The sequence below is a fragment of the Hermetia illucens genome, chromosome 2 (genome assembly GCF_905115235.1).
Source record: "Hermetia illucens chromosome 2, iHerIll2.2.curated.20191125, whole genome shotgun sequence".
NCBI classification, from domain to species: domain Eukaryota; kingdom Metazoa; phylum Arthropoda; class Insecta; order Diptera; family Stratiomyidae; genus Hermetia; species Hermetia illucens.
Genome location: NC_051850.1, coordinates 121736996 through 121749676, shown reverse-complemented (window position 1 = coordinate 121749676; position 12681 = coordinate 121736996). Strand labels below are relative to the sequence as shown.

The 12681-nt window shown below is 45.0% G+C and overlaps 1 protein-coding gene across 1 annotated transcript; it reads left to right on the top strand.

Moving 5' to 3' along the window:
- The first annotated feature begins 708 nt into the window (after positions 1 to 708).
- On the top strand, positions 709 to 1343 carry LOC119648889 (pupal cuticle protein Edg-78E-like). Its single transcript, XM_038050786.1, has 2 exons — positions 709 to 853; positions 922 to 1343. Exons 1-2 carry the CDS (start codon positions 842 to 844, stop codon positions 1273 to 1275), a joined length of 366 nt encoding a protein of 121 aa, XP_037906714.1. The 5' UTR covers positions 709 to 841; the 3' UTR covers positions 1276 to 1343.
- The last annotated feature ends 11338 nt before the right edge of the window (positions 1344 to 12681 follow it).

The following is a 12681-nucleotide window of genomic DNA, read 5'->3' as shown; positions in this document are numbered from 1 at the left end:
TTCCAGAGTTTACTGCACTTAGAACAATTTTGGAAATTATATCCTCTAGATCATTGCAGAAACTGTCACCTTTGTATCCTGTGAGGAACTGCTGAATGTGAGAATTGTTGTTAGTCTGAGGATAGTTCAAGGACCTATCTGGTTGCCTGTTCGATGCGTCTGCAATTTTTCTACTACAAATCAAATACTTTTCCGCAGCATGTATACATATATAACATAATTATTAGCAAAACTGACTAAGCTTCGAATATTGAAAATATCGCATAAATATTCGTGTGAACATGCGAATCGCTCTCGTCACAATTTCTGGTTTCGATGGGGTCACCTACTAACCGTCTTTCAATAGTTATTTTGTTAGGATTTAATGTATATTCTGCTTCGCCATGGGAATAAATATTTTAATTGCTCATAGTACCATTTCGAGTTAGCCCATGTTGAGCAACCACACTTGCCCGTACTACTTGTTAACTCTGTGAATCTTTCCTAGCCTTGGATTATTTTGACCATATTCTGAAATGACAATTCTAGTTTCGAGCTTAGTATCTGCGTCTACTGGAATATGACTCGGAAAGAATGCCGTTTGGTTTACCAATGCGTTATAAAGTGATCTAATTTGTATGCTAATGTCTTTGAATGCTGGAGGTTTTTTCTATGAGATACCGACCTATCCCCGATAGTTTTTAACACCACCTACGAAAAGAGTTTAGTATAGTTTGAAGGAGCATCAACCGGAACCATTTTATAGCTCATTTGAAGGTTAGGTGAACTGTATAAAACGCCAGTGCGAGCATCTCCAGATTATCAGTTTGATTAGATCTTTCAAAGATACACGCAAAACAAAATGTACAAGCTTGTAAGTGATACCGTCTCATCATCCGGACCCGGAGTGGATTATACTAATTCTCGCCACTTGTATTCTAGATCGTTGTAGCCGTCCTTTTGGGATTAGCCGCTGCTGACCACATCAACAAGGATGCTGAAACCAAGAGTTTAACCAACGACATCAGCCCAGATGGTCAATTCCGCTATGCCTTCGAGACCACCAACGGAATCAGTGCTCAAGAAAGCGGAAACGCTGATGGCGCTCAAGGATCAGCCTCATGGATTTCACCTGAAGGAGAAGCTGTTCAATTGGCTTATGTTGCCGATGCTAACGGATACCAACCAACCGGATCCCACATCCCAGTCGCTCCACCAGTACCAGAAGCTATCTTGAGAGCTTTGGAATGGATCCGCACCCACCCACCAAAGGACGAACCCCAACGACGATTCTAAGTGAGTCAAGGATTTGAATAGTTTGATGTGATAGATGGTAGGAAATAAATTCCATGGCAGTGGATAAATTTGCGTTTTAATCGGTTATTTCTGGAAAGTGAAAGCGGTATACGTGACCTACCGAAATAAGTAGTGCAAATAGTCATTGCAGAAGATAACTCAATTAGCAGAGATCGGCGAAACTTGATTCCAAAATTCATTCAAATTCAAACTCCAGCCTAACACGTCGTTGTTTCCTCGAGGTCCATCCCAAGCTTCCCTGCAGTTTTCCGATTTCTCGTAGATCGCTTTATACCAACTCCCTCTCCTCAATGGAATTTCCGGAAATCAATTTTATGGGCAATTGAGGCTTACCTATAGGCGCCCAGCTGCGTGTGTTATAAACTCAATCATAATCTCAGAAACATGTTTCGACTTCTGGTCCATGTGGCCTCCGAGGTAAATTGTATGCAGAATTTCATCATTTTAACTTGAAAAAGATGGGATTCGAAACTAATGCTGATGGCAGCATTAAAGAGTTTTAATCATGTGATTAGATGAGATTTCGAACCGGTTAAAGTTTAATTTTAATTTAAATTTGCGTAATTTGTGTCTTGAAAATGTCAGTTACCTGGTGCTCGGATAATGAACGAATTTAATATCCGCGCCTGCATATGTTGTGTAGGAACCAAAAGTGCTGGTGTTAATTAGTTGGAAATAAATGATCAATAACAGTCACGCTTGTTACATTTATGGGAAATTTGTTGCAACGACGCGCTAAATTCGATGGTTCTATGGAGGTAAAAGGCTGCACAAATGCGTTTCGAAGAGAAAGAGTTGCATTATTTTCTGGGGTTACGCAAGTATTTATTAAATACTTGCATATGTAATGAAATCGGAATGACCTGAGGTTAAAGAATGTGGGATTACATCAACAATATAGGAAAATATCTATTAACTGCCTTGAGCAGACTCGTTCATCTGACAATGATGGCTTCGTACAAGGTTGCTGGAGAACTGTAGTATTACTATTGCGGTTCCTAAGCGGGGTATGATGTCCCAACTATGCTTAAACACCATGGCTTCCCTCTCTCTAGAGATGCCAAATGTCCCAACAGGTGTATCCCTTTATGTGTTTAAGAGAATTCTTGGCGTAAGCCTTATGAAGATGCACATATGTGCGTATGGCACTATTTGTATGAATGGACAGACAATTCTGCGTGGAGTTGATAGATCCTCCATGAAGTGCGTCCCTTCGTGTGGAGAAGGGAATGATCAGCGGCTGCGTAAGTCTTTTTCGGCTAAGCCAGGATTTGGTATCTTCCAAAGACTTCAGACGAACCATTGACAGGCGTGATTCGTGGACGTAATCCCTGGCACATAACCTATACGAACGCAATTAGCTTCTCCTTGGTCGTTAATGCTAGAGTCCATACAAGAACGGCATACAACAAGACTGAGCTAATGACTAGAAGTAGCAATACTCTATGAGTTACTTGGGTTCGCCTATATTTGACAGCACTTGCGAGAGTTCTGCCTGCAACAGTGCTGCCTTTTTTCGATGCACTCTACATGCACTTTCAATTTGAGTCTTGGGTCACACCTAAGTATTTAACCGCCCTTTGGCTTCCTGGCTTCCAACCCGAATTTTCTAGTATTCTAGGATCTTCCAGCTTGTCATCAGAACGGCTTCTTTTTTATGATCTTATAGGACTAGTCCACCAACTTCCACTCAACTTCTGATTTTCCAGATCACTTCATTGGCTGCTCCCCCAATCTCATGGATGTATTTGGCAACTACCACCACAGAAATATTGTCGGCGAAACATACTACTTTTACCCCTACTGGTAAATGCAGGCGAAAAACTCCAATCATGCATGATATTCCACAAGAGTGGACCCAGTTGCGTCCCCAGAGGGACTCCAGCTGAGATACGGTAGTAAATTATGCATTTGTCGCTCTCGGACTTTAGCTCCATGTCTGTAAAGTAGTTAGACACAATGTTTCTCAGGCAGCGTGGAGTGTACATTCAGATGAGGCACGTTTTGAAAGCCGACCAGTTTACTGAGTTAAAAGCATTCTTCACATCTAATTTAACCACTGCGCAGTGCTCTTTTAATTCACATCGCCATATCTCACTTTTATCGCAGTGGCTGCGATGTTTAATATCAAGTTTGTTAGCGTCAGGCGTCATCAGCAAACTTTAATGGGTCGCTTATGATGCGGGGAATGACGTCCTGGAGGTGCTCGAGTATGCAGTTCTGTCCTCCTAACCGGCAGTATACCTGCGTTCTAGGGCCCAGACCTTGAAAAGCCTCTCAGTGAAGAACGAACCGTGAATGACCGATATATGTTGGGACACACTGAGAGTCCCCGGAGCCATCGATGAAGTGATGTGAGCCTAGCACTGCCAAGGTGGTAGTTTTGACGTGTATCTGGTCGGGTTATATGCATTGAACCGGTGGTAGTAGACCGCGATACCCCGAGCAAGCGCTGATCCGTCTGTGAGTTCCGGGATCTGTAAAGCGCAGGTCAAGCTGCAGGGAACTGGGGTTCGAGCCGAACGTTGCAGCCCGCACCCTTGCACACGGTGCGATGGTGAGATTTCCATGAAGAATAATCGTAATTAAAAAAAAATCGACAAAATATCAGGGATGGAGGAAGAGCTGACTACGTTTGGCGAAGCACAAAAATACATTGTTCACCGCAGCGACAAGCAAAAGGGGTAGCTTGGGCTGAAATACCGGACGCGACATCGCGACGCACAAACAAAGAGGATGCCTCACCAAGTAGCGCGACTGACGGTGCGGGAATGCCAACTCCAAATACTCCATTGTGTCCCCGTTCCGGTAAGAAAACCGATCAGAATCGCAAGTCCTGAGCAAGTGCATTTAGACACGAATCGAGTGGAAGTGCAGCCGACCGTCCTAGCTAGACCCGAAGAGGCTACCTGAGGAGGTGCTTTGCTAAATCAATGATTATAAAGCTCCTGGTTTGGATTCTGCTCTTAAGACCAGACCCGAATGGATTCTTAGTAAGTTTGAGACATGTGTTTTAGAAGGAGTTCCCCGCTCGGTGGATGAGGCAAAGATTAGTTTTGTAATCAAAGTGCAATAAGCAACCGTAGCATACACCATCATACCGCCAGATTTGCTATATAATTGTATAATAATGTACATGTATAATATGTAGGAAGTATGCTAGGTAGAGTCATCCACCACAGGCTCTATCATAGAATATAGGGATAAACTACCAGAGCAACAGTTTAGCAACTTTTGGTCCAATACAGATAGGAGACCTACGCAGCACATCGTCAGAGCAGAAATTCCACAAGATTGGGGTCCTCTGCTGTGTCAAAAGAGATCACGATAATCGGTTTGGGGGAAGATTTAGCAGCGATTACCGTCACAAAACAATCTGAAGATGTTGATGTGTAGGACGATTAAGCCATCAGATATGATTAGATTTCATATTGGTGGCCATATAATTGTGTATCTGAGAGTGATCATTGACGCGCGATTAATTTCAAGAGATACCTAGACTCTACTTGTGAGAAAGCGGCAGTGTACCGTTAGCACGGTTAATGCCTACCACTGGAAACTTAATACACAGGTACAGATTATTTGTAGCAGAAGTAGTTTGGCCTATATTATTATATGCAGCGCCGGGATGAGTGGAAGCACTAGAGAGTGAAAGCAATCGGACTTACCGCTTAGTGACATTACAGGAAGCGTCTGCACCGATTCAGTTTGGATAACTCTCCCCTTTGCCCTGAATCTGGTTAAAAACTTGATGACCCTGAGCATGTCACCTTCTACAGTTGCTCAGAGAGGGCGAGCCAACCAATTTGTATAAGTCTACAGAACATTGTTGAGGAAATGCGGAAGTCAAGCAAACTAATGCACAGTCAACCCCTTAAACAAAAGGATTTAGGCGGGACATTAGAAAGCGGAGCACGCAAGGAGGGAGTGAAGACCAGAAGGCTTCGGCGCTTAAAGCGTAATGCTCTTTATGAAGTAATGTTTTGCGCCAGCCACAAGGAGAAAGTTCTTCTTCTTTCTCCTTGTGGCAGTATCATTTTAATGGGTACAAAAGCCACATATTGCCGCAATCTGACGCTGCAGTATCTTTCTAAAAAAGAAACGAACAGATAGACAGGGAGACGAACAGAAAAGCAGACGATCGGAGAACCAGACACGAGTTGCCAAATTCCGATTCCGAGTGGCGAATAGCAGCATACTTACTGACGTGTAAACATGAGGCCATTACTATTGAGATGAGTTTACTTTCTTTTCAGACTATGTCTAGGCGTGTGTGTGTATGTGCATGTGTATAGTGGGCGAGAAGCTACAGCTTCTGAACACTCAGGCCGTGTTGGCCCATTGTACTCGCTACCCCCGTTTAACAGAATATTCCGGATTCGTTAACGCCTCGCAGGATTCCCGTTAGTGGATGTGAAGCTACCCCTCGCAACTGGAGAATATCGGCACCAAAGATCTGATGCCTGATGCGTCCATAGGCGGGGCATTCACATAGGAAATGCTCCGTGGATTCCGCTTCCTCATTACAGGAGGGACACGTATCATCTTGAGTAATTCCTATTCTGAACATATGCCCAACTAAGGAATTATGGCCTATCAGAATGCCCACAATACACCTGCAAGTCCTCCTGCTTTTCAACAGGATAAACTTCGCGGTACGCATGTTCGGTTCTGGCAGGAAAAGTTTGGTGTGTCGAGCAGTATTTAGGCTCTGCCACCTGTCATTATGGGAAGCTTGTTCCTAGTTTTTGAAAACAGACATAGCCAATGCTACTGATACTCCAATTGCTGGTTCCGGTCCTGGCATAGGGAAGATTGACCCCTCTTTCGCTAATGCATCCGAGATTTCATTTCCCTCTACGCCACAGTGACCAGGTACCCAGAGTAGTTCCACCGCATTGAATCTAGAGATAGAGTTCAAACGGTTTCTGCATTCTTGAACGATTTTCGAGGCGATCAAAGGACTATTCAATGCCCTCAATTCAGCTTGGCAGTCACTGCAGATTGCGATGCGCCTGCCTTCAACCACTCGTCAATCACCCAGTTTGCTGCCCTTAGTATCGCATAAACTTCGCCTTGAAAAACCGTTGCATATTGTCCCAAAGGAAAAGCCCACTTCTCGTTTTTATTCGAGAGGTAGACTCCGGCTCCAGAACCCTCTTCTATTTTTGAGCCATCGGTGTAGAAGACTTCCGTATATCCCGCCACGCTTTCCTCTTCCCAGTTCTCATTGCAGTGCTTTGAATAAATATATCCAGGGACTGCAAATTGAGTAGTGCATTCAGAACTGCGTCGGATGTCGTACTCATGGCACCAGTGACACCCAGACTATGTATAGCCACGTGTTAGTTCATTTCTATTCCGTGGATCAAAATGACGATGGGAAGGATATCCGTAACACAAACCCAGAATGGAAGATGAAAGAAAGTTAAAGCGCAGGGATTCGAAACTCCACTGCCGAGGTTTTTGGCACTGAGCGAGCGGGCCAGTCTAAAGCTACAATCTTCAAGCTACAGATTCCGAAAAAGAGATGTTCAAATGAAGCACAAACGTACCAAATATACTAATAACCAAAGCGAAGATTGACGGGTTGAAAGGAGATCATTGAGGGACCAAGGCGGCTTCGACACCCACTGCATTTATTTAAGAAGAACGATCGCGGAAGTACCAGTACCAAGTTATCCATTCGGGTGATGGACAGACAGGCAGACGGACGGACGGACAGACAGTAAATGATTTTAATTAGATTTTGTTTTACACAAAGCCTTAAAGCGGTCTAGTATACCAGATAAACTAAAAGTATTAGAGAGGAAAGAGGAGCAAACGTCAGGAATCGAAGCCAAATCCAAAGGGAACGACTAAGAGACGCGACTTAGGTCGTCAACAAAAATAAGAAAGAGGAAACGGAAGTGCAAATCCATCTAGAGGCACTTGTTATCCGTAACACAGCCAATCGATTATCGCGATAATGAAAAATATCAATGCTGAAACCGATCTAAAACTAAAAAATTACAAAGACCGAGATAGGAGTATCTTATGTTTGAGCCGAAAAAATGCATGACTAAGTCACGCGTCCGTCGCGGTCTCCAGGTTCAAGCAATTGAGCATAAGATGCTCCGAGTCTTCAGATGTAACGGGGTTTTGGAATAGTCGTTGTGGCCATCTGCAGTGCAACTTTTTGCTTTTCGGGAGCCCGCAGTCATATGGGCCGGATTCGGCCTCCTTATCTGGTACAGATAAAGTAGCTCATTTGCTAAAAGAGCTTAGAGAATTATTCTCACGATGACATATATTGCCTTATCTCCCGAGTCCGTTCTACGACCATTCTGTCGCTTCGATAAAAAAGCCCCAAGCTCAACGAACGTAACAGCATGTTGTATATCACCCTCTTCGGTATCTTTCCCATAGTGCCTAAAAGATAGATAACGGGATATGAAGACAGTACTCCTGATGGTTTTTGGGGGCTTCGATAGCGAACCACTTGGGCCTGTTTTCATCAGATAACTTGAGGGTTTTGTTATTTCGAATTCCTCTACAGATCTCTCTTAATCCCTCCTCGGTTGTTGCGGGAACTGAAAAGAATTTCCCTCCTATTGTAGGAAAAGAATTGCGATTATTCTGAACAAGAGTTGTGGGGTCGTCACTTGGGTTGATTTTTGCCAACATGTCTTCTTTTTTACAACCTTGTAACCAACGTCCCACGGGTTCGTATTTGCCTCACGGTACAGCTGCTTATAGCAATTCCGCTTGCGTTCCCAGATGGTTTTGTATGTTTCCATCGTCTGCTGATATTCTGGCTTCCCTTTTGTACCTTTTGGTAGCAGACACGATGATCTCAACAGCGAGATTTCCTGGTTCCACCAGCAGTTCGGGTTCCTACTGTGCTAGAACCTCCGTCACGGCATTGTAAAATTGCATGCCTGAGTTACCCGCTAACATAGCTGATTCACTTTTTCCTGTACCGTTCCCTTCGGGTCATGACTTCCTTGTAAAGCCTCCAGGAATGTTTCTTCTTCGAAAACTCCAGTAGATCAGGCAGCTCTCCTGGTTCTGTTGTGCATTCATCTGACGCCCCGTTCGTTTGTGATGTCGGGAAAGACAAGACAAGGGCTGGTGGTCAATGTGGAAGCTGTGTTCACTCACTCGCCACACCTTCCCCCTCGGCAACGAGGTGCTGAGATAAGTCATATCGACAATCGAGCATAGCCCTCTGCCTCGGAAGGTGGTCACGCATCCAACTCCGGCTAATGTCCAGCTCCGCCGAGGTTTCAAGCAGTATTTGGCCCGGATGCTCGTCATTCGAATTCCACAGTCTAAGGTCAAGGTGTTGAAAACGCCGGCAATAATTTTGTTGCTGTGGTTTCTAGCTTCGAACACCAAGTAATCTAGCATCTCCTCACATTGCACTAATGTTGAGTAACAAATGTAGATATGGACACCGCCGCTCTTACAAAGCCGGTTTGCGAGAATTCCATTGTCTGATTTGCCTTCCGTATTTTCATATTGCCGCGTTTCCCGATGAGTTATTCCCCCATGTAACACTGCCGTGATTTCGCTAAGGTTTACAGATTACCGCCATATCCACATTTGACTCTCGAATGGTTTGCGAGAGCAAGGCTGCCTGCCCATAGTCAAGATTGATTTGTGCCAGCCTCAGTTAACCTACGACTCAGCTCTCTTCCTTCCTTCCTCTTTCCCTTTATGCAACATGCATCGGGGATCTCCAGTGCAATCTTTGCTAAGATGACCCTCTTCTTCACATTTGCTGCACTTTTTCGATCTATCGTGCTCATTAGTACCTGAAATATTTCTTGAGAGAGACTTGCTTCTTAAGCCGGCGCATGACCCGACTTTTACTTACTTTTCCCGCACTAATCAATTTAACCCTTGATAACCGTCTGTGTACCTCCATACGCCAAGAATGAGCTGCTCCCTTAGCGCGACACAGATATCTTCCCATGATGTTACCTTGTCTAGGTCTTTGCACTCGATTACTATTTGTTGGTTTCAAGTTTTCAATTCTGCTTGCTTTCTACCTGGCCGCGAAAACTATTCGCTGTTTTCTCGCTGGATTTGTTTAGTGCCTACAAGAGGTTCGCCCTCTGCGTGCGCCTGATACTGCCCACACTGTTGCCCAGGTCTGTTAATCCCGGGTTGGCTTTGACTTTCCGAAGGATATCGGCGTTAAACATATCACTTTATATTAAGGTGGTGTCATTTATGTTTCTTACGTGACTTTCCCACATGACCCTTGAACGTTTTTCTCCTCCGCGGCCCTAATATACTCTAATTCCGAGCCCCGCGACGATTTTCAACTGCCTAGGAGTAACCTTGCCCTTGATGATGAAATTCCCACTTTTCAGCTCTTGCGAAAAAAAATCCGGTGCGGGTTTAGATGCCACTACTGGACATCGATGGCCGAGAGACCACTTGCCGACACCCAGTACTGGGTTTCCGAAGCTTTGTAAACCAACCTTCTTCTCTCGTTCTCCGTATTTGGTTTGATTTCTGGGTATCCTTCTCATAGCCAATTTTTATCCATAGGTGGGTGCTTGCTCCCGGTTACTTAGCTTGTGTATAAGCATGCCTATGCGCGCACATCTCCTGAAGTGTACATGTGCATGCCTATAACGAATCTACCGAGTGTTCTTTTATCCGAACGAAGGGACTTGATTTGAGATTTGGCTAGTCCACATCAAGCATTGCTCCGGAATTGTCGGTTGGTGTTATTTGTGGGCGATAAAAAACTGTCGTTTAGTGTCGGTCCTGAAATAAAATTTATAATATACAACTTTTCTGTTCGTCTTATATCTTCAGAGGAATCGAAAATCTATAACAGAGTCCATCAGGGGTGCATCCTGTTATCGATATCATTTCTTTTTGTTGTCGGTGCCGTTTTTCATTCTGCCTTGTCCAGAGGACAGTTAAGTCCTTGAGGGTTTTACGTGAGCACCTGTTTGGAAACTCTCCCTCGGACACGACCTTGTCGTGGTGGGGGAGCCTGTAGTAGTTTACTACTACACTAAGGGTGTCCAAAAATATGAATATGGAAACGATGGATTTAAACTCTCCAAGTGGTAAGAAGTCACAGACTTCGAATCCACCCGCGACCATGAGCAATCATGTCGCGGTCGAGGCGCGGATTTTGGAGGCCTCACCACATTCATACTCGCCTACAGATCAATCTGAACAAGGCATGCTTTCCGACTCAGTGGAAAGTTTGCACTTGGTGCCTACGGCGAAGTTAGCCAGAAAGGAAAGTACGGAAACTTTCAAATTGGGAGAAACTGGAAATCCGACTACGGCTGAATTCTGCCTGTCAGAACCTTCTCCTTCATCCTTACCAGGAAGAGCGGAAGAACGGGAAGCTGGTGACGTGGACGCTACTGGTTTAACGCCGGTATGTGGAAATGGATCCAAGCGGTCCGGACACCGTGAACCTGGAAAGGCCCGAAGCCGACGGCAGAAGAGAGCACTGCGAAGGAAGATGAAGCACCTTGGGAATGAGGACATGGACGTGGCTGTACCACTAGGCGCGGTAACGCCCAGAGAAATCGGACACAAGGAAGCGGAATCTATGGCGGAAGGTGGGGATAAACTGGAAACCCCGGTAAGATCTGCACTGAACGCATCAGACTCTTCTGTCAGCGACAATAGACTAAGTTTATGTCGAAAAACATAAAGATTGGTCAAATCAACTTGCAGCATGCCAAAGCTCCCTCCTACCTGTTGGCAGCGAGAATGACAAAGCTGCAGGATTTCCCCTACATCTTTCTGGTGCAAGAACCGTGGGTTCGATTTAACAGAATCTGTGGTATTGGATCAGTAAAGGGGGCTAGGATCTTCTACGACGAAAGATCCATAAGACCGAGAGCTTGCATCCTGATGTCAAGACGGTTAGAGGCAACTATGCTGAGACAATATTGTTCCCAGGACTTAGCTACGGTCATCATACAATACCAAATAAATGGCGTGTGGAAAAACATCATAGTTGCCTCCGCTTATTTACCCTATGATTCTTTGTATCCTTCACCGACGCAAGAACTTAGGGATCTGGTGGCGTATGCAGAATCAAGTGGTCTCGAACTCTTAATAGGTTGCGATGCGAATGCTCAACATATTTGTTGGGGCAGTAGCAAATGCAATCCAAGAGGAGAGAAGCTATTTGATTTCATCACTTCAGTTGGTCTTATGACTGCAAACGTAGGGTGCGCCCCTACGTTCGTGGGACCAAGAAGAAGCGAAGTAATTGACCTAACAATCTGTACCCCAAAATTGTTAGAGTTGATTACACACTGGCGAGTACTAGACGAGGTCTCACTGTCAGATCACCGATATCTAGAATTCAATCTGACTATTGCGGGCGAACAGTCTGCAGTACAAAGACGGAACCCTAGGAAAACGGATTGGGCAAAGTTCAATGAACTTCTTGGCAATAAAGTACAGTTCCCTAGGCGACTAAGGACTCCTTTGGTGCTGGAAGATGAATTGAAAACTCTGAACGGCACACTTCTAGAGTGCTATGAAGAGGCTTGTCCTATTTCCCGAGGCCAAAGCGGTAAAACGGTTCCTTGGTGGAACCGAGAACTGCAAAAACTCAGGAAATCAACCAGGCGACTTCTAAATCGTGCTTGCAAAAGTAACAAGGACGAAGACTGGTTAAATTTCAGGAACTCACAACGTGAATATAAGAGGCTAGTGAGGTGCTCGAAACGAGACTCCTTTAGAGCGTACTGTGAGGAACTGGAAGGCGAAAGGGAGACGCCAAGGCTGTGCAGAGTCCTCAAAAGGGATGAATCGACCAAGTTGAATTCTCTTAGAAAACCCGACGGTACTTTCACGAGCTCCAGAATGGACTCAGTACAGACCCTCTTGGAAGTACACCACCCGGGAGAACGGTGAGAGAAGTGGTAGGGGGAGAGTTGACGGTTCTTGCAACCCCTTCAACACGCAAGCGTTGCAAGGGGAACTGGAACACTGCGAAAGCGGTTGTTACCCATGAAAAGGTGAGAGCTGCCATACTGTCCTTTGAACATTTCAAAGCACCTGGCATGGATGGCATCTATCCGGCAATGCTAAAGGAGGGTATGGAGCATTTAGAGCGACCTCTAAGAAATATTTTTCGAGGATGTCTTGCTCTGGGCTACGTGCCTTCTTCTTGGCAACAGGTTAAGGTAGTTTTCATACCGAAACCTGGGAAAGATGACTATTCTAATCCAAAGAACTTCAGACAGATCAGCTTGACTTCATTCTTGCTGAAAGGTTTGGAGAGACTGGTGGAGCGTCACATTCGTGGAAACGCACTTAGGTCACCACGCACCACTTAGTGAAAACCAACATGCTTACCAACGTGGAAAGTCCTGTGAGTCTGCTCTTCATTCTTTA